This window comes from Leuresthes tenuis, unplaced genomic scaffold (assembly GCF_036924035.1).
Source record: "Leuresthes tenuis unplaced genomic scaffold, fLeuTen1.0.hap1 SCAF_15, whole genome shotgun sequence".
NCBI lineage: Eukaryota > Metazoa > Chordata > Actinopteri > Atheriniformes > Atherinopsidae > Leuresthes > Leuresthes tenuis.
In genome coordinates this window covers 22,053,347-22,075,656 of record NW_027325369.1, presented here as the reverse complement: position 1 = coordinate 22,075,656, position 22,310 = coordinate 22,053,347, and the positions used below count along the sequence as shown (strand labels likewise).

Sequence of the window (22,310 nt, the reverse complement as noted above, 5' to 3'; positions counted from 1 at the left end):
GTAATCTGTCCTTTGTGAGTCTGTAAACAGCCTTTACTGCGATCTTCTGGTAGCAGCGACACTGGGGGGGTTGTTGATTGTTACATCACAGTGCGTAAGAAGGATGGTTATATAACCTGACATTTTTTTATTCAGTTCTTGAGTGCTTTGTGGCAATATACTGAATTTAAGCATGTCTGATTTTGACTTTTAGAAGCAAAAAGATTAAACAGGTTAATCGTGCTCCGAGTAATTTGAAACCGGGGGGTTTCAAAGTCTGACACAGGGAGCTTTCTATATTCTATATAAATTTGAAAAAGACTCAACACTCATCCCTCCTTATCAGTTATTTTGCATAATTCCCTATACCTATAGGATCATAGCAATACCTATAGGATCATGACTGTCGGTGTAATCCCTACACTCAACAGATGAGCAAAGATCCCCACACATCAGACATTTCAGTTATTCTTTTGATAACTATCATTATACTTCCACACTTCCCTAAAAGTGTTTGGAGCCCCCCTGGCGAGGCCCGCCTAACACCTCTGGATTACACTTTGCAGGTGCAACAACTGCGCAGTTGGAAAAATGTAGACGTGTCCATTGAAAACACATTATCTCTGTGTAAATACAAGTCAAATGAAGGAGCTCTTGGACCACAGCCATCTCTGGCCTCATTAGAGACAATCTGGATACATTTCTAAAGTTGAGGGCTAAAATAATGAGAGTCCACACTGCACAGTCAGTGCTTGGCCGACAGACAGATCAATATATAGAACCTCCATTCTCGTGAACTTCAATCATCTAATACCCTCCAGTAATATATTTGTACAGGGGCAATTTGTATTTTTTATAATTGTTTTCCCCAAATTCAACCAAAAAGGATTCATCCACTGTCTCGTCACAGCTTCAGGTATAAGCCATCAGTTGAGCCTATCACAGCCACAGTCTAGGATAATTGACAACGAGGCCCCGCCCCCGTCCACCTGTAATCCAATCCGCGGCCTCGGCACAGGTAAAACCGGCCTTAATTTTTAAGCATTCCCCCAAAAAAGCGAGAAAAGCCGACAAAACCCGTTCTCTCAGTAGGGGACACCTTGTTTGTTGCCACGGCCCTCATCCAGCGGTAGCGGCGGAGTTTTCCACGGCAAAGAAGAAGGGTCGGATTTTCAGTACCAACTAGAAAGTCCAGTTCGACCGACCGAGATGTCACAGGAGCATGACAAGTAAGTCGTCCTGACTCTCCACATCCAGCCTGTACAACGACCACGTTTACATTATAAGCGTATAATATTTCCATTTAACTATTTCCCTGGATTACAACATTGCTTTTGCGTTCTTTTTCTCTGATTTCATGGCACAAACGGGATTGGGTTATTATTTTTTTTTGTTGTTGTTGTTGTTTTTTAAAGGTCACACTCCTGCTCCCCTCTGAGCCGCGACTCCTGATATTTTAAAATCTGTTCCGATATTTGTGTCACATTTAAGCATCCTTTTAGGATAAACTCAACCTCTTTTTTTTTCCCCATGGGTAAGTTTCTCTCAGACTGTCAAGCGGGAAAGTGATCGCAATCTCATAGTTTTCCCATGGTGTAACTCCGCTTATTTCACCTGTCATGTTCAAGTCTGTACAGGTGTTTCTCCACCTGTCGTGCGAGCAGAGGCGCCTGTTGCAGTAAGAAACTGTCCCGTGGTGAAGTTGGGCGGTTTAGTGTTTGATTTGAGCGCAACTTTTCACGGTTATTTTGACGGGTCTTAAATATGTTTGCTCAGGAATAAATAGAGATCAGCGGTGAGCTGTCAGCCAAGGAAACTATCTCTGCAGGTGGTGTAACAGTTTCTGCGAAAACGTAATTTATGTTAAGCCTTTTCAAACTAGTTATTGCTTCTTTTTTTTTTTTTTTTGCTTTGTTTTTTTTTCTGGCAATTTTTCCCGTAAGAGATTTGCCGTCAAAACTGTATTCTGTATGTATTTTGAGGACAACGACAAGGAGACTTCTGAGGGGAGTGAAATTGTACACCTGTTAGGCGTTGGCCCGACTACTAACACAGACAATGTAAGCAAGCACCGGACTATCTGAAGTCGTAGTGGATTTTACTCGTCCTAACAGAAAAAAAAAGTGTGTTGAATTAAAAAAAAAGATAAATAATAACGACAAGTGACTCCTTCCCTGAGCGGTAAAAACGTTTCCGTTTTTGCGTTGATTAAAAGTGACAGAAGTATGTGAGCTGTTGACGCCTTTCACAACCTAAATCTAATTTTCATGCGTGCCTAAAAAGCAATCAAACTCAGTTTTGTTTTAGCAATGGATTATATTACCCAGTATTCTTGCCACAAAATAATGGATCTTATCGGGTTGCTTTTATGAATGGCACAATTAGATATAGGATTACTAATTATTACTTTGACAGGAGAGAGGAGCGGAGAAAAAGCTCCATTTGTTGTAGATACTTGACATAGAAACTGGACAAGATCTGCTCACTTATTATAGTGATAAATCAGCAGGTGGATTTTATGGTAGCATGACCGAAGGTGTCCTATTATTAGGTTTGACATGTCTAAGTGCAAAGACGCTGGGTAAACAGTCCACTTTACTGTAAACAGACAACTTTGGTGGAAACGTTACAGGAACCTGGCTTTGTGATACATGTGCCGAGTTCTGGATCCCTTTTCTTTCAATGCACCTATTCAAGTTCAAGAGGTTTAACTGAACTGTTTTACAGCGAAAGGTTCAAGTAATATTTCAATAAATTGATGAAAGTATTCTTTATCCTTGTATTTTGGGTCCCCCGGCTCAATCCTGTTTACAAAGCTGTGACCCTCGAAGGCCTCACAAGATGGAAGTGGAAGAGGAGGAAAACGATGCAGGCTGCGATCGTTCGTCAGAGCACATGATTACTTTTTCGCAAACAGGTTTTCTTAAAAATAACAGCAGCTAAGTGCCGTTGAAACAGGAATGCAGCAGGGTCAGGTGCATCACTTGTGGCCAGCTTCTCAGCCAATGAGAGAGCTTCAAATCAGAGCTGCCACACTGGACGAGCCTGTACCGCATCTTTTTATCGGGACACCATCGCAGTAGGGTGGCTGAGATTTGTTGCACAATCACCAAAAAGCCTGAACAACAAGTCCTGCAGATAAAGAACCTCTACACGGTTTATCTACCGCACTTATAACCAGTTCGTCTGTTTTTTAACGAGGCTGTGATTTTAGTTTTTTCCCACTGTGTGTAGTTAAATGCTTGTGGACAAGCCAATGATCCCAGCCCCTACATCCGCTTTTTTAGGTATTTATAAAGTGTATGGATAGTGTTTGTCTTCAACAGATGACGTCAACAAGACTTAAAAGACACATCTTCTTAAAGGGATCTGTACACAGTAACTAAAATGACACTTCCTGTGTGCAGTAAGCGTGCGGTCCTGGTTCTCCAGAACAAGCCGGGTTATGGTGGCCAACGTCGCTCCTTCACCACAGAAGATGAAGCCTGGAAATCGTTTCTGGAGAATCCTCTGACAGCTGCGACCAAAGCCATGATGAGCATTAATGGGGACGAGGACAGCGCTGCAGCTCTCGGCTTCCTCTATGACTATTATGAGGTATCATGAAATTACTTTCTTGACACCCCCCCTCAAAGTTTTTACCCTGGGACATTATTTCCTACATTCTTGCAGTCTTTATCCATCTGATCCTCAATCATAGTGACACCCAACCATTAAACAACATATGTTAGGCAGAGCCTATGTCATGTAACTGATCTAGCTGCCCATATAGACAGCAGGGTGACCCATGTTGTTGGATGTGATGTGGTCAGACGCTGAGCGGCTGTGTTTACCCTCACATGCAGGTGCCCAGGGACAAGAGAACAATGCACCAGCCCAAGACAGATTCACTGGTCTCTGATGTGGATCCTAACAAAAGGTAAGCGGCAGACCTCTCCTAATACCACCCCCCTCTTTTTTTAAAAAAAAACAACAAAAAAAAAAACAAGCACACCAAAGGGAAAAGGTTTGAAAAGAAATTTCATTATCAAAAATAATCCGTTCCCACCTCCAAACACTTCTACCCTTGGCGGGGATTTTTCCAAAATGGCAAACAATGCATTTCATAAGTTTGAAGATAGAAGGGCTGGAAACTGCCAGTGTCCAATAAAACCTTTAACTTCAGTCTCTGAAGAAACAAGAAATCTTAAGGCTTTCACAATAAATGACAGTCTATGCTTTTACGTTTAACAATATTTCCGAAAACTAAATTGTCGGCCATGCGTCTTGATCAGGATGCTTTAATACGAGCAGGCAGCTCAGGTGGAGACAGAACAGATACATGATTGTCACCTGTTCGTGCCCAACAGTTCATGTCAAAAAACTTACTGGCTAATGTGGTGCATTCACTTGTCCTTGTGATTCCTTCAGTGATCTTAGTTTAAATCTAACTTGTCTTACTTTAGCTGATTTTATTCTGACTTGCCTGTCATACACAGAGCCTCCCCACTGGTTAATTATGGATTACATCAGGATAAAATAACACAGAACCTATGATTGAACACGTCATAAAACCTCTGTCACAAATTAGGAAAGACTTTATTATTAAGTTGAAAAGGTTTTTATATGTTAGTTCTGGCCAATGGTGTTACCTGCATACTGTAAATGTCGTGAGAGAAAATATGTAGTCATCTATAAGCTCTCTGAGGCAGTTTACTGCATTTTTACCTGATTAAATGCAGTGTGACACAGAAAGTATGAACTGCTTTTCTTCACTGCAGGCAACAGATTCAGGCCAGACACTCCATAATTCCACTCCAGGAAACCAGCATGGACAACAGGATCCAGGTCCTCAAAGCGCCTGTCAATATTCTACAGCTGACCCAGGACAAGAGGGCCCATTTCCCCTCACCAGGTCTGTTCCCATTCAGTAACATAACCAGGCTAAGAGACTTTAAAAAGATGAAAGCTGGGCGTCATTTTGCTGATTTTGTTCACCCAGACACAACTGTCACAGTTTCCATCGCAACAATGCCAAACTACCCACCTGTCAAGACAGAGGTGCCCAGCCACGGCTTCTCTGTGACCGTGCCAAACAACTGCACTGAAACCGACAGCCATGTGGGCGTCTTCGACCGCCAGCTCACCCACAACATGGTCCAGTTCAGCCCCGGCGCTCAGTCCCGTACGCCACCTGACTCCACCTTCTCTGAGAGTTACAAGGATAGTTCCCAGGAGGTGAGTGTTTCGATTCCCCCTCATTCTAAACTCTGCTAATGCTCTCCCTACAAACCCCCCCTCCTCGTTCCTCTCCTTCACTTTCCTCTCCTCTCTCAGATCTCTCCCATCAAACAATAGGATATTCACCTGATCCCATGGAGCCAGCGGTGGGCTCAGCCTTCCCTGGTTTTATTTGAACATGCCAAAATAGTGGCCAGTGTGTTATTATGCCATTGTCTCACCAACACAATAAAGTGCTGTACTTTTCTCGTACAATAGTCAAAGCCTTTTCTCTATCCTCTTTTTAACCTGGAGGGGAATTACCTCAGAAAAGAGTAACCCAACAAAACCCATGCATGGGACAGGAGGGGTGGGGGGGTAGCATCAGAGCCAATTTGAACAATAATCTAAATGCGGATAAAAGGTAACAACGTATTAATAATAGCTAAACAACCAGTTTATAACTGGTCAAAAACAAGGCAGGAGGCACTAGATTAAAACACTGCCTATTTACATGATTATATGATGTTATAAAGAATTGGTTGATTTCAACGTTTCCATCTTCTTTAACTTCACACGCTGTCCCTGTTTTGTTTTTTTTATTTTCCCGCTGTGTTTCAGGTGTTTTCCCTCCCTGGAGATCTCCAGTTACGCATGGCTTCCATGGCGCCCGAGGACTACACTCAGTTTGACACCGTGCCGGGGTAAGTCGCACTGCCGTCGACCCACTGCCACACCGTCATTCAACCCTGAACACAAAACAGCAGAATGGCCCCATTCATCTCAGTCACAGGGGAGACATCAGACTCCCATCCATTAAAAAGACAAGAGTCTGCACACACCACTTCCACACGCTGATTTCTGGTCGGGATTTAGCAGCAGCAGCAGCCAAGTGAAGCTCTTTTCTTGCACTTAACCTTATCTTAAAGTTTTGTTATCATAAAAACACAAAATTATCCCTTTCTACTGAAGATAAAGACTGTTTCTTTGGGTGAAAACTTCCCTCGATTATTACTTTATTTTGATTGGATCCTGTCATTTCTCTCTCTATGTTAGAAATAACTTTGAGTACACTCTTGAGGCGTCCAAGTCTTTACGACAGAAGACAGGCGACGGGACGATGACGTACCTCAACAAGGGACAGTTTTACCCCATCACCCTCAGGGAGGTTGACAACAAAGGCATGCAGCAACCTATCACTAAAGTCAGGGTAAGAAAGATGAACAAAAAAACTGATCTTGTGCCAGTTATTATTATTATTATGCAACACTTTAAGATTTTAGAGTGCATCTGCGTTTGTCCCCTTGTCAGAGTGTGGTGATGGTGGTGTTTGGAGAAGAGAAGTGCAGAGATGATCAGCTGAAACATTGGAAGTATTGGCACTCCAGGCAGCACACGGCTAAACAGCGGTGTCTCGACATTGGTAAGATCCCAAAAAATTCACAAGGTTCACATGAAACCTGTCCAGAGTTTTAAACAATGAGATATACATGTATATATATATCAAAAAGAAAACCCTGTGAGCAAAATGCACAGGATTCAGGTGCACGGCTCAAAAGCTCTTAGTGCTGTCCCTCTGCAGACTCTCAGAAGATGGCAAATCAGATTAAAAGTGTGCTTTTAGGAAGGGGAGTGTTGAAATGACAGGAGCAAAAACGTGACTCTTTCAGAAAGGGTGAAGTGATGAGCCAATGAAAGGGCCAGAACAAGATAAATGAGCGCTTATGTTTAACTGCAAATCACACAAAGCTGCGCAGGAGGACCACGAATAAGAAATGGGCCCAGTCGGTCCTCTTTAAGCTTGCATTTGAATAGAAACCAACTGAGATGTTAGAGTTTTCAGAGGGATAAGCAGATTAATCCTCCTGTGTCTGCAAAGGTGAGTGGCAGTCTGAAAGAGAAGCTTAGCAGGCAGAGGTGTGTCGTTTCATTGTTTCTGCTCTGTTCTGATGGTGAGGGATTATTGAAACCCTCACAAATCTCTGCCTAACCTATTGATATTTAGTCAAAAGAAAACCAAACTCCTAGCTCTTTTGAGTCGTGTGTCAGTTCTTTTTTTTTTTTAAATATCCATCAGTAAGTATGACTGATTTAGTTTTTACTGATCATTTTGCCTCTGCTACTTATGTTTTCAAATCCCGTTAATGCAGAGAGGACTGATAAATTGTTATTTGTTGCTCCAGCTGACTACAAGGAGAGCTTTAACACCATCGGCAACATTGAAGAGATTTCCTACAACGCCATTTCCTTCACCTGGGACACAAATGAGGAGGCCAAGGTAAGACAATGAGATAAACTCACCTCCACACACGATTTTGAAGAAATGACACTGCTGCGAACATCAGGGCAGATATTAACTTTAAACAAACTCCACATGCAAGGGCTGCTGTTTGCTCATCGCTGTTCATGTAAAAACAAGTAGTGTTTGACTAATAGAGTCACTGGTGATCTGCAGTTCCAGGAAATGACTATTCTACACTCTTAATGTGAGCCTTGAACTTTTTAATATCAGCATGCTTACAATTCTAAATCAGATATAGAAGCAATGTGCTCCAAGTGTGTGTGTGTGTGTGTGAGAGAGAATTACAGTTTCAGGTCCCATACCCCTTTTATCTGTGATCATAAGCCACTTAGTTCACAGAGATCCTTCGAAACCATGGTTAAAGGAAAATGTGTTTTTTGGGTTTTTTTGCCTTGCTGTGCCCCCTCCTCCAGTGTGTTTACGCAGGTTGTGTAGAAACAAAGACATTTGTGTGAGTTTCCTGCGCTCCGCTCTTACATTCTTTACTGATCCAACGCGCCAGTCACCCCTATTGTGAAGCTGCGCATTACGGTATTTCTACACACTTGACGTCAGCAGCAAAGAGTCAAGAATGAGGAAACTCAGCAGGGGGTACAAAGGCAAGATTGGACAGTTAGCGAATAAAATCCTGTTCGACTGGTCGGACAGGGGATGGAAAGGAGAAACTCCTCTCCTCGACTCGACTTTACAGTCTCTTTAAGATGCTCAATGGTGGCTTCTAACACTTCCACTCTCTGCTGCTGACATGGACTGACAAGGCAAACTCCCGCTCGTCTCCTTCAACATGCAGCTTCGTTCTGAAGTAAAAACTTTACAAAGTCACATGCTGGGATCTCTTCAGCAAACACCAGGATGTCTTGCACCTCGAGGCCTGTGTCTATAGGATGTTCATCCTTGTGTGTTGTCCGTTAACTCATCATGCGTGTAAGCACTCTGCTGTCACATTGTTTGAGCATCTCAAAAAGGTGTTGGATTACAGATGAAGATGGGTTTGTGAGTGTACGTGGATGCATGTGTGTGTTTAAGAGGAGCAGCAGTTTCAGTTCAGGGGAGCGGAAACATTTTAGATGATTGTAGGTTTAGGCTTGAATTTAGGATTTTGTTGTGATGCTTATGGTGAAGTAAGGTGAGGCACAAAAACGTGTGTGTGTGAGCAAGTGTGTATACATGCGGCCTGCCGTCAGGGTTTACAATTACAATGGAGCATATATGTATTTGTGTTGTATTTGCAAAGGGCAGACCCTCCTATGTTTTGTTTTTTTTAAATCTACAAGTGTTTTGTGTTTGTTTATCACCTTTAAGCTTTTCTTATACCTTATGTATTATATATTTTTATATGTATTATATCATCTGAATAAAGAATAAAGTATCAAATTCACAAACCCAAAATACAAAGAATGACAGCGGAGCCTATGAATAGTTTTGTACATTTTTGTATAAGAAAAACAACAAACTTCACCTACATAACCGTTTTAAAACCTTATTTTAAAAGGTGGTTTTAACTGCTGATGAGATAACAAAGTACAGTCAGTTTTTTTTTTTTTTCTTCAGAAAAATGATAGAATAGTTGTCATAGCAGCTGCTTAGATCGGGGTCGTCTCTGCTGGGTGTTTTCAGACTTCTTCTTATATGTTGCTGTTTGCTGACACAATGAGAACCTGTTTTCACTGCAAGCATTAAAGTCAGTGCTAGATTTAGCCAGTAGATGGCGACAGAGAACACAGGACTGAGCGAGGAGGCACCTGCTGCAGGAGGCCCTCAGAGTGTGTGATTATAATAAGAATGCTAAAGTTAAGAGAATGGAAACTGCTAGGATTTTAGTTTGACTTACTCCAACTTTTAGGAGTCGCATCGAAAAGTGTGCCAATGCTGCTACGATCCGTTCACAGATCTTCATCTCCGTCAACTGCTTGAGCACCGACTTCTCTTCTCAGAAGGGGGTGAAGGGTCTTCCCCTTAACCTGCAGATCGACACATACAGTTACAACAACCGCAGCAACAAACCCATCCACCGTGCCTACTGCCAGATCAAAGTGTTCTGTGACAAGGGAGCGGAGAGGAAGATCCGAGATGAGGAGAGGAAACAGTCCCGCCGAAAAGGAAAGTTGCCCGATCACAACTCTGGCATGAATTGTAAGTCCTGTAAACTTATCAATGTGCATTCTCAAGCTTATTACAACCCATTCATTAATGCAGCATATATAGATATATGTACATATATATAATATGAAAAAGGATTATTGCTTTTCAACATATTAACCTGCTTCGACATTATCCTTTCTGTCCCTAACATGCATAAATGAGTAATTTTATTTTAACATTTGATCAAGAGACTACATAGAAACCATCTAACAAATATAATTTTTGCAAAAATTGAATAAACTAAACTATAATAGACCCTCCGAAGGCAACTTGCCCTGCACCAAACAGCCAATAGATGGCGCTAGCAACAAGCCTAAACATTGAGGAGCATCTTGCAGGTAAAGGGCCAATTATTACAGTCAGGAGTAACCAGAAACCAAACCCTGAACACGGCAAAATTATATCTATATATGACTAGGGTCCATAAAGATATAGATTTTTGTTAACATATTAGCTATAACTACTTATTTCCTGTTGTGTTTACAGCTTGCTGTGCTGCCACAAAATGACCATCCGAGACTTAATAAACTGTATTTTTCACTGCTTCTCGTCTCAGTTCCGGATGTGAAAGTACCCATCCTCCAGAAACGCAACGATGTGACCATCTTTAAGATGATGACCGATTTTGAGACCCAGCCAGTCCTTTTCATCCCAGACATCCACTTTGCTAGCTTCCAGCGCCATGTGAGTACCAGTTCTAGACACAAAAGTCTACCACTGTTTACGCTAGCATGGAGCAACCTGCATTCCACCGTGTTTCCAAAGATAAACATTAATCTTCTCTACTTCCACCGGCCATTTGTAGAAATCTTAGGTGGTCCGTAAACAGTTTGTTTTCCACCCTCCACCCACCCATCTGCCAGCTGGGTCGAGGTGAGCTGTCCGCCTGATAGTTGGCAGGAACAGATAGTTCTTGTTTCCAGCTTTTGATATGAGTCTTACAAAAACCGATGGCAAGCTTTCAAACTGCTTACTCACATGATGAATCATTCACCAGTGACTCAAAACAAACTGGAGGTGAAGAACATACCTCCTGTACATCCACCTTAATTTGTTTTTTTTTTTTCATATGTTTTGTGTGAAGAGAATAGAAAAGATTTGAAGGCAGGGAGAAGAGTGCAGCTTTCTTATCTATTTGTGGACGTGTGGTTCAGAAATCAGTTAGCCGGGAATGAGTAGAAATGCAGCCATTCAGTGGTCAGAGACTGGGAACATGCGTGCAGTTCGTAAAGTTTTTTTTTTATCAGTTTTGAACAGCAGCAATGTGTCCTTTCTGCGTGTGGACTCTGAGCTTTGCTTCCAGCAGCAAGCACGGACACTTCACATGGCACGTATGGGATGAGCATGACACACAGCACTTTCACGTGTGTGTGCACAAACACACCTGAGAGGCACTCTTAAGTTCGTAGACCTTCAAGGTTTTCTTTGACATGTTTGAAAGGCGGCTTTTTTATATATTAAAAATGACTCCAAATAATAAATAGTTTTTTTTTGTCCGTTGAGAAATTTGACATCTTTAAGACTTGTGAGTCCAAATGACGAATATATTCCTTTTTTTTCCCCTTGGTCTTTCATTAAGTTTGCCCTGCTACCTTCAGGCCGGAGGGAGGGACAGCAGGATATTTTTGGGGATGCCAATAACACTGAACTTGACTGAGGCTCTTCAATCTGTTTCTGATAAACAGAGTTTAATGACTTTGCTCTCAGAATAGAAATCTATTATCAGCAATGCCTGCGATCGATGCGGTCGCAGCGCAAAAAGGCTCACAAGCTTCACAAGTGTTGCTTTACATATAAATATATTTATATATATATATTGTTTACACGTGATAGAGATAAAGGAAAGGCAAACGGGACACAGGAAACCATTTGGACTTTGCTGTTTACTTTGCCTTTGACCTAGTGGACTGATTGATGTAGCTGCAGCTAAAGAATTACCACCTCAGTCTTCACATTGTTAGAATCCTATTTATGTGCCAGGCATCATCACCAGCATTTGAAAACAATAAATGTTTTTCCCCATTTGAGTGAAGATCTGCTTGTCTGTTTTTCTTGCAGCCCTTCTCAGCAGAAGATGGAGAAGACAGGTGAGTTCGCTGATTTCACACATACTTTACAACAGTTTTGAACCTTTGACCCCTTCCTAGTAAAAGCCATAGAAGTGTGCACTTGCAGTTTCTAGGAAATGGTTGTGGGCTTTAAGTGTCATGTGTGCTGATGTTTAATGGCCTGTTAAATGGTTGTTACATGTTACACCCATTTAAACCGGTGCTTTTTATGTTGCGTTTATGCTATCCTACAGCAGCTCAGGCATGAGGAGATTACCCTTCAATGAGGAGGAGTTTGGTTCACCCCCAAACAAGATGGCAAGAGTGGATGAACCAAAGAAAGGTATTACATTTGCGTTGATGTAGTGGAATGTGAAACTTCAGGGCCTTTGAGTGATGCTCTTCTCTGGGGCCAAATCAGTGTGATGAAGTGTTTGCACATGCACGCGTGTGTTTGCTCCAAACTGGGCCTCTGAACCCCCAATCCCATCCAACCTCCAACACCACACACACACACACACGCACACACTCCCTGGGTCATGTGATTATTCCAGGTCTTTCAAAACTTCAAAACACACATACACACGTGCCTCAGGCCTCCACAGACCCAACAAATACCACTGGTGCAGGCAAACAAGCTTGTGCCCTCTGCCCTAAATGCTATTCATAGGCATACGTCAGACTTTTCTTTTTGCTACTATTACAGATGCAAATACAGTTGTTGAAAAGAGGTAGGTTTTAAAGAGCAAAGCTTTTTTTTTTTTTTTTTTTTTTTTTTTTTTTTTTTTAAACAAGTTGTGTATGGTCAATAACTTCACAAAGCCAAGATACACTTTGCAAGATAAGTTCTTGCTGCAGGTTTTCAGTTTGAAGTCAAACCACAAGAAATTATTGAACCTAATCAGGTGCAATCCAAAACAATCAGTAAACCTGAGTTAGTTGTCTCGAGTTCCTAAGAAATATTGAGTGCCCCCTAATCACTCCTTTTGTACAAGATAATGTGTATGGTTTAAAAAAAAATTCTCATTTATTCTTTCAGTTTGTCAGTTATTGGGCTTTTTTTTTTTTTTTTACCTCTTGGAGTCAATCAGTTAAGCTGAAACCGATTTAAAAATTCACTCTCTGTTTGTTGTGAATGTCATGCTAAAACTTAAATCCTCAACATGCAACATGTCACAAACAAATGTAAAGAGGTCACAAATGCTTTAACGCCATTTCAACTTACACTTAGAGTTTTAAGTGACTCTTTCAAATGGATAATATGCCGCCTTCATTTTACTCTAAACTACGTGAATATTTTCATTTATTTTTATAGTCAGATTTGTGTTGCTTGTCTTCCTTTGACGCCTGCCTCCTTCTTCTTCACCACACAGTCCTGCTGTATGTGCGCAAAGAAACAGAGGAGGTGTTTGATGCCCTCATGCTGAAGAATCCCACGCTGAAAGGCCTGGTGGAAGCTGTAAGTTGTACTCAGTGCATATGACTTGTGTTGTGGACTCGATGTTCCTGTTTCATGCTTGTGCAATAAACTTTGCACGTAGAAAGCACGAAGCCCTGCTCTCTCTGTGTCTGAGCAGCTGTGTGAGGCTAAATTAACTGTGACAGGGACAGGAGTGGATTGGGGAAAGTGGGAAGTTGTTTTAGGTGGGGCACAGAGGGGACTGTGAAGTCAAGAGAGGGGGAAAAAGGTGCTAGTCAGGGGAGGGACGGGACAAATGTTTTTGAAAGCAGAAATGGGAAGTGGGTAGAGAGAGAAAATGTTGGAACAAAGGGTCTAAAAGGCAAAGAGGACACTTTTGGGGTTATCAAGTTCAAAAAGAGAAGAGCACGGGGGTTATGTACAGCAGTTTCGTAAAGCAACTGCGATTTGAGAGATATGAGTGCTCTCTTTGACACAGTAGACTTAAAAACTGCTTATTCGTGTTTCTCTAACCCTGTCTTTGTTTTGCTGTATTCATGGAGTCCAAAAATTGGCCCACCAGCCTTGTGGGGCAGGTTGAAGGACCGTAACGCTGAACGACAACTGTTTTTAAACGGCCTTATGAGGTTCATTATTCAGTTTTAGGGTCAGAGTTTGTTTTAAGTTGAGGTTCAGATTAGGGCGTCTAACTCTGTCGAATAGTACAAGAAAAACAAGGATGTGTAAGTGATAAGAGTTTAACACTGACATGTACGTTTTTCTCAACCAGATTTCTGAGAAGTATGAGCTGCCCTTGGATAAGGTTGAAAAAGTCTACAAGAAATGCAAGAAGGGGTGAGTCAGTCATTCAATTAATTCAGAGCCAGAAACAATAATTGAATGTGTACATTCAGAGAAAAAAAAAACTTTCATAATTCATTTATGAATGTCCTCTGAGCCTTGCTCAGCTGAAATGTAGTTTTACCAGATTAATTTTTAGCTATTTCTACTTACAGGAATATTAAAGCCAAGATAATCACAATGGGTACTTTGACCCAGTAGGTAATGTTTGCTAAATTGTGAGTTAATTGTCCAGTCAGTAGTGAGCCTTGCCGTTTTGAGGTAATTAAGTCGTATCACCTGTTTGACCAGACCTACACAAGCTAAACTGGTAAAACCTGGAAGCTGAAAAAGAAGTAGGCGGGTTGATCGTGCAAAGCTTCTGAACCAAGTAGGCCAAGTGTCAACGGAAAGTATGTGAGACTTGGCTGTAGTGGATTTGTCCGTCCACATGCCCAAAACACTTGAACTGGCAACATATCCCGAAGCTGTTGTCGTGTATATGGCAGCGTCGGTGTCCCATGATGAGATGCGACACCAAAGGCTATTAAAATTTGCAAGCTGTAACAATGTATACTTTTCCAACACCAATCGTGTTCCCAACTCCAGTCATTCGCTGGGTATTTGCGAGGCTAAAGTGGAGAAGAAGGAAATCCTAAGTGAGGGAAGAAGTTCAAAAGTAAAAGTACTGTGAAAAACTAATCCAGAATTAGGGATCTCTTGCTTGACAGTCTGCTGATTAATGCCTTCCACCATCCCCTACATCATTCCTTTATGGAGTGTCAAGGATCAACATCATAATGCATTTAGACATTTACCTTGATGTCATCAGGTAGCGACTCAAAAGCTACTCAAAATGTAGCTTATAGGGGACTTGGTATGGACGACTTATCTCCATACCAAGTTATTATTGTGAAACAGCTACACCAGTGTAGCTATTTCAAGTTTTGTCAAATCGGCTCGACTAAGCCGAGCACATAGAGGTCATGAGGTCGTAGTGATGTTCTCAGAACTACTCTCAGTTCAGTTTGTTTATCACAGAAAGTGAAATGTTTCCTCCACCCTTAAATTCAACGTTATAACAGACTTTTTGGGGGATGGCGATTAGATCAGTAGAAAGCTAACTAAACGTTTTCATGCCAACAGTATTTTAGTCCACATGGACGACAACATCATCAAACACTACTCCAACGAGGACACCTTCCAGATCACCGTGGAGGAGCTGGACGGCATGTACAAACTCACCCTCACTGAGATCTGACTTGGTGATCCTGAACATCAGCGGAGGATGAATAGAGCCGTTGGGTTTACACTTCTGGCTTTGCAGTGATTATGGACTTGATCTTAAACTTAAATCGTGTTGTCTTTTCTTCTTTTTTTTGTTGTCAAACTGCTCTTTAAGAAATTCCAAAAAGCAGCGTGTTTAATACAGCAGAGCTCTTAACAGGCAACGATGCTGGTTAGATATGTAAGTTATACATGTGATTGATTGTAAAGCTTTTTTTTGTGTGTTTAAGAATTAAGAAGTGAGGATGTGTTTGATAGTCATGACACTTTTGTGTTTAGTGAGAACATGAGCTACACCTCAGTTATTAGTGCCTACTTTTGTACATACTGTTCAGGTTTGCAGAGCAGTTGTAGAGCTGCTATACCTCAAGCTATGCAAGCAGCAGAGTTTGTTTATTCATATGTTTGAATTTTTATTCTACGAAAAACATCATCTTTCCCCTCCTAAAGCCACAGCATTGATGGCTGCAGTTTGCAAACTTTGGTATTTCGCGCAGAAAAAGATGACAGTAAATTGTCGATGGAGCCTCGGTGGTTCAGTGTATTAATACAAAACAATATCACAGTATTTGGAATATCACCGTAAAGTTAAGGTAGAATATTGTAAATGTTTGTATTGTTTTTTTTAGCATAGAATACAATTTTTGTAATAATGAGGCTTAAAGGATGTTTTCCCTCTAAATCAATTTGAATAAGAGCCTGTTTGTAAGTATTACATAATTGTTATTGGTAACATTGCTAAAACACAGCCACCCTTCCCCTGTAGAGAAGTCAATTAATACTCAAAGTGCAATAATATCTAGGCTCAGGCATCTTCAGAACATAATTCTCCTTTATTGGCATATCCACACTATAGAATACATGCTGATTTTCTTAAAAGGAAATTTTGTTGTATATATGATTTGGAAAAATGGATCTGAATGTGATCCTTTTTTTGTATCTCAGTACTTATTGTGTATATATTTATTAAGAGAGTGGATATGGGTAATTGCATATATAGCTAATTTTCTATCAAACCTATTAATATGTCTATTTCCCTTTTATATGAAGTTATTTTACCATTACATGTCAAGGGACAGAAAGATAAAAATGTTTTAAGGATTGTTCTGTTTCTGTTTATTTTTTGTAAAGGATTTTATGCAAAAAAAAAAAGCCCAATAAAAGCTTACCAGTAGCTGCCACATTGGTGCCCTGAGACGTTCTGTTATACATTTTCTCCTATTATTTTTCAAGGACCCGATTACGTTGTGTGATAGATTAGGAAGCTCCATAGATGCCTGGTTTAATTACATAACTATAGGTCTGCATGAGGGTGAACTGTGGCAGAAATTAACTGTGTCCAAAGGAGCAGATGTCTGGGCATCAAGTCGAAGCCTGCGTGCAGGAAATGGACACGGTGCATAGAAGCTGCTCTGTCGGAAACCTGGCCACAAATTTCCACATACACCCTTTAATTGCTCTTGATTCTTGAGTGATGCTGACATTAATGCTGCAGTAGGGATTAACTGCTTAGTCTTAGTCATTCTCTATCCTGGCGTCATTAGTGCCACTATTTCATAAAAGAAAAATGTCCAATGTTTGAGGGCAAAACTAACAACACAGAAAGATTGAAATAACAAACAGTGGCATAAGCAAGAAATCATCTATTATTTATGATAAGAATCTATTGTCAATCATCTGTTGCTGATGTTACTCGAATGGGGAAAAGTCACCCAAGTTGCAGCAGAGTTGCTGCACAAGATGCTCAACCTGACATTCAGTGTTTTAACCAGGCACACCTGGACACAATGAAACATCAGTCTTGCAATTAGTGGACGACCTGCTCCATCACCTGAGTCACCCCATCCCCATCTTACATTCATCATTCACAACATTTTATTGTCATTTATCATTTGGTAAAGTGGCATCAAGAATGGTTGCAATAAACAATGATGGCGTGCTAAAATGTCGGTTGTGGTGATAGCCTTTATTTACTTTTCTTTTCAGTTTCTAAATTTGTCAGGCAACACAATCATACAAATACGTAGGACACAAATATAAATGTAACATACCTGGGGGCACTTTTCTCTTTATGGGCTAAAATGTTCATATTGATTGTAAAGTCTTTGATCCATCTCTTGACTTACAGATGGACCATTTGGCGTGGGTCCCTGCATTAGTTCTTACAAAATAGGTTAGTTTTTCCATGAAATGCAATTCTTCCACAATACCCAGCCACTGATCCACTCTTGGAGGGTCGCCTTTCAACCAGCATCTGGTAATGGCCATTTTACATGCGATAGTCCAAATTTTGAAGAGATAAATGTCTCGCTTCGTACGGCCTCAAGAATTAACAGGAAGATAACTCTTCATGAGACGAGATTTATTATATCTATCTGCCTGATGGCTTTACAGACAGCATCATAAATGATAGCACTATCTCAGTGTTCAGGTGAGTGGACAGAGAGGAGGATCTCATTTAGTTAGATTTTAACCAACTAGCCACGTCAACGTTGCAGTGCTGCCATGCCTTCAAAAATCATCTGACATCTGTTCTCTTTTATTATCTCTCTAATTCTCTCTTTTCATTCCTTCATTTTTATGTCCTCATTAAAGCCACAGTCAGTGTCAGGATGCGGTCCCAAAGTCCCTCCGTCTTATTTTCTTTATGGTTTATTCAAAATTATTTGGCTTGGATATTGAAAGATTCCAACTGAATCAGCTGGGATTTTAGACAGGATGTTACTTAATATGTTTCTCTACTCATTGTTATCATACATTATTTCCTTTCTCTGAGAAACTACAGTTGCCTGAGAAAGTAGCCAGACCCCTGCACCTTTTTAATTTTTTTTTTACAACATTTCATTTTATAGATGTTATTTCTAACAGATTTTAAAAGAAAATCTATATTCAGTTTCTAAATGCCTGAATATGTATAAGAACTACACAATTATGTACCTCATTTACAAAAATAGTCTGATCCAAGAGTCTTTTCTTGGGTAAGTCTCTATAAACTTTGCCACCAGGATTTGGTTCCGTTGGAAGAGTGTGTGAACCACCATCTTCAGGTCTTTCCACAGATTTCCATGGGAATTAGGTTGAAGTAATGGGTTTGGCCACACAGAGAAATTCAAGGACTTTCTCTTCGCTGTGGTGTGTGCTTCGGGTCATTGGTGTTCTGCAAGAACAGAAAGACGTCTGTTTTGCTGTGCAGTCTGGACTGATGGAGTGATGCTGATATAACCCTCCTCCCAGCAGGTTCTTGTCCTCTGCAAAGAAATTCTGAAGTTCTTTAATGGTTCTTTTGTACCAGGACGGTGCTGTTGGTTGAAGCATGCAGGTGCTGAGCCTGTTCTTCCTTGGTGCCATTTGAGATTGGGCTTAGTAACGGATCATTTGTCAGTTTAAAATGCCCCTTCAGGATATTGATATTGAGTGTTGGATAGCAAAACTGAAATAGACAATTGCATTATGTCATCAGGCACATGTGGAAAGGAAGCTATGGTGAAAGTTAAATATATAACTCAGATCTGTTCACTCTTTCTTATGACTTTGGCTTTTCCACGGCTCCCTTCTTCACCACAAACCTTTCACATTAACTGGCATCACTGCTCTGGTCCATTGGTCATCCTGCTTCCTTTCTCACCCAGCCAGTCGGTCTCTTTTTCATCTTTTCAAAATCTCATTTCTGCTGTCACTCTCCTTTCAGACTGTGTATCGCGCATCTCGCCTCCTCCCTAACTCCACCTTCTCCACTTGTCCAAGATGAAGCCACAACTATGATCTGATCATTTGTACACCAAACTTTTTTCTAATCATTGTACATCCATAAATGTGTCAGCCTTTTGGGGTTTCAGGGGGACTGACTTGCTTTTTGAGCCACATTCTGGAGGCATTCAGACTTCTCCTGGTGGAAACATTTGGGACTGGTTCTAGATAAGGAGCTGGAACTGGCATATTGTTGGTGGAATGGATGCCTTTGAGCAATCTCTTAGTCACTCATTTGCATTCAAAATATGTGAATATAAAAAAAGGGGAAATGGTAAAAATTGAGGAAATTAGTACTAACACTGAAAGGTTTACACAATCTGTGTTTTTTTTGCTGTTTTGAAGTATACTTGATACACATATTGGGAATGGAAACAGCTTTGCAAAACACTGGCAAAAATCAAACTGACACGACTCACAAAAAACTCACATGATTGATTGTTGTCCTCCCAGATGTGATATATCCCAGAATACCTCAAAGATGAAAGTCATTCTTGAAGAAGAGTTCTCTTAACTTCCTCTTCTTCTGCAAATCCAGTAATCCTTGTCAGACTAAGTCTGAAGTACTCATTTCGTATCCGGTGTTATCCTTAGCTCCATAAAAACATTTACACATCCGGTTTACTGATAAATAACTTTTCCAAAAAAGAAAACACCAAGCATTTGGATATGGTATAAGGTTCACTACACTAAGTTCCACATATTAGATATAGATCAATTCAAATGTCATAAATCTCTGTACAGTATAACCAGTAAAGAAATGTCTATATCAATGTGTTTTATCAAAGATTTTGGAGGATCACACTTCACAGTTTTAAAAGAATCTTTATGAATTCTCCATGTGTTGCATAGATAATGAAACCAGAACCAGATTTATTTAATGCATTTCCAAAACACACTCTAAATGTGATGCTGCCATTATGAATGGAACAGAATGGAGTGAAGAGGCAAACCATAGAAAAACATTTTACCAGATAGCCAGGCAACCAGACGGGATATTGTTCAAAGTGTACCCTTTAATGATATCATGGAGCCTTGATCATTAGGCTTCACACATCGTCAGACTGTCTCCAGGGAAGCTCCTCCAGGGAGCCCTCAAACCTGCCTCCTGTTCCTCATGTTGCCAGGACAACAGACAGCGAGCTCGCAGCACACAAGTCAGTCTCTCATAGCAACAGATTGGCTTTAGTATCCCACTCTGACCAATCAGAAGCCACGTGCTTGAAGAGAAATCCCTGTTGTTGCTCCATGCTGGAGTGTAGGAGGAGAGGGGGTGGAGTCACGTGTTGTGTGGTACACAAAGCATCCTTCAGTGCAGCTTGACTTTCTGAGACCATTCGTACTACAGGTCATCTGTGGCTTATTGTTGACAATACGCACCAGAGAAATGTTTCTGGAAACAGGAAACAATACCATGGAGGAGCAACTTAAATCATAGAACAACAAGTGCTTGCTCGAATCAACCCAGTCCACTTAGCTGAGGCTTATAAGGAATGTGTAAAACTTCCGGACGTCACACTTCTCCAAAAGCCACAGAGTTGTGGGTTTAAAAGTAAAATATTACCATTATCTTTTGACTTTGATATAAAGTGTACATGATGTTGGTTAGCATTGAATGCCTACACATAAATCAGAGATGAGTTCTGTACATGAGAGTTGGTGAGTGTAACAAATATTTCCTTTTAATTCATTCTGTAATGCACCTTTGTCCAGTTAATCTTATTCTAGATTTTCCTCTAATGCAACCCCATTTCCAAAAATGTTATTTGTATAGTGTGGCCTAAATATATACAGCATATCTAGAAACTGTTTCTATTATATTATCTGAAATCAGACAATCACAATTGAATGGAAGAACAGCAGCAAAATGTTATGTCTTTTAAATATTGAAGTTTACCACTTTCAATATTAACAACAGCATAAATGAAAAACAAGAACGAATATAGGATTTAAAAGAGGAGGAGGAGGAGGAGGAGGAGGAGGAGGAGGAGGAGGAGGAGGAGGAGGAGGAGGAGGAGGAGGAGGAGGAGGAGGAGGAGGAGGAGGAGGAGGAATCACAGTGAACACTGCAGAACCTCCTGTAAAGGTTCTCTCCTCTGTGCAGTCTTTACTTGCTATGGCCTCTGATCCAGATGACAGCATGCAGTGATGGTGAGGAGGAGCAACTGACGGACAATGTTTACCATAAATTATTGTGAGCTCACGTGCTTGATATTAGAATTTAGTATCTGTGGCTAAGATAAACAACACTGGGTGTTATCCAATAACAGATAATAATCAGATGTATAATAGCCAAGTGTTGCAGCATTAGCTTCAACTGGAATGTGCAAAATCCATCTTGACTCTGCATTTCATCCAAACAAAAAAAATGTAAACTCAGAGCGAAGGAATCATATACAAATAATGAATCGCAATATTTACATCTTTAAGAGTGGCATAAACAATCTCAGTTTGGTGGAAAGGAAGTCATGCCTGAGCGCCTTCAGATAGAGACTGAAACTGCACTGTAACATGAATGTAAAACTGTTTAAATGTACTGTGAAGTTCACACACAAGGCCGCATTTTGCTCCTCCGTAATCTGAGTAATACGTTCAGTTTCAGTTAAACAGTATAAAACATTTTTTTAAACAATTAACTGGGGGTGTTTATTATGTTTGATACAACATACTAACTTTTTTTTTTTTTTTTTGCTTAATGTCTCTTGTTTGCTTAGCATCTGCCTGTGGCTGACTGTCAGAGCTCTGGGGGTGTAATGGAGTCAATCTCTGTCCATAGAAAATATATTTAGCCTGACTGGGGCAACTCCCCTCTTTCTGACTCCTGGAGTTCCTGAGTTGGGGGAGTTGACCGGACAGGGGTGGTGTCAATACAGGGGCCCAGATAGGGCCAGTGTAACCTTTCCTCCAGATTCCCTAAAAAAGTTTAAGTGGGCTGCCCCACTTATATTACAAACAGGCTGCTGTACTTAGGCTCAACTGCCTATCATGCCTGTGTGCTAACTGGTTTTCCCTGTAGCTCCTCCCTCATCCCCTCTCTTCTTGCTAACAGCTGGCACTGAATCTGCATTGCCACAGTTCCCAATACTCTCTGAGGTCACGCTTATGTGAGTCATACCAAGGTACTGCCTTCCTTAACAGACGGGCACTGCCAGGGCAGGGCCAACACACCTGCTACACTAAGATGCAGACAAGCTGCTAACAAACAAGTTAATCACTAAGAAAAGATAAAGTGTCACAAGGTTTCTTGACTTGTTAGAACAGAAATTTAATAAGATACAATATGGATCTGAGCTGATGAAAATGACAAATTCCTCTTAATAGGTTCCTTATTTTAAGGTTTATTTGTTAGATTGACATAAGTCATGTG

General features: G+C 40.8%; 1 protein-coding gene across 5 annotated transcripts; it reads left to right on the top strand.

Moving 5' to 3' along the window:
• The first annotated feature begins 1,031 nt into the window (after positions 1-1,031).
• Positions 1,032-16,377, top strand: grhl1 (grainyhead-like transcription factor 1). Of its 5 annotated transcripts, none has more exons than XM_072366171.1 (17): positions 1,392-1,513; positions 1,756-1,807; positions 3,387-3,576; positions 3,825-3,898; positions 4,740-4,873; positions 4,961-5,196; positions 5,800-5,882; positions 6,235-6,388; positions 6,490-6,601; positions 7,362-7,456; positions 9,370-9,613; positions 10,179-10,306; positions 11,681-11,709; positions 11,925-12,013; positions 13,044-13,129; positions 13,860-13,924; positions 15,056-16,377. In XM_072366171.1, the coding sequence occupies exons 3-17, from the start codon at positions 3,511-3,513 to the stop codon at positions 15,168-15,170; spliced, it is 1,710 nt and encodes a 569-aa protein (XP_072222272.1). In that variant the 5' UTR covers positions 1,392-1,513; positions 1,756-1,807; positions 3,387-3,510; the 3' UTR covers positions 15,171-16,377. The 5 variants fall into 5 exon arrangements, with proteins under 5 accessions (XP_072222270.1, XP_072222269.1, XP_072222272.1 ...); XM_072366170.1 differs by lacking the exon at positions 1,392-1,513 and adding an exon at positions 1,551-1,630 and having other exon boundaries at positions 1,663-1,807; XM_072366169.1 differs by lacking the exons at positions 1,392-1,513; positions 1,756-1,807 and adding an exon at positions 1,032-1,208 and having other exon boundaries at positions 11,928-12,013.
• Positions 16,378-22,310: the final 5,933 nt, after the last annotated feature.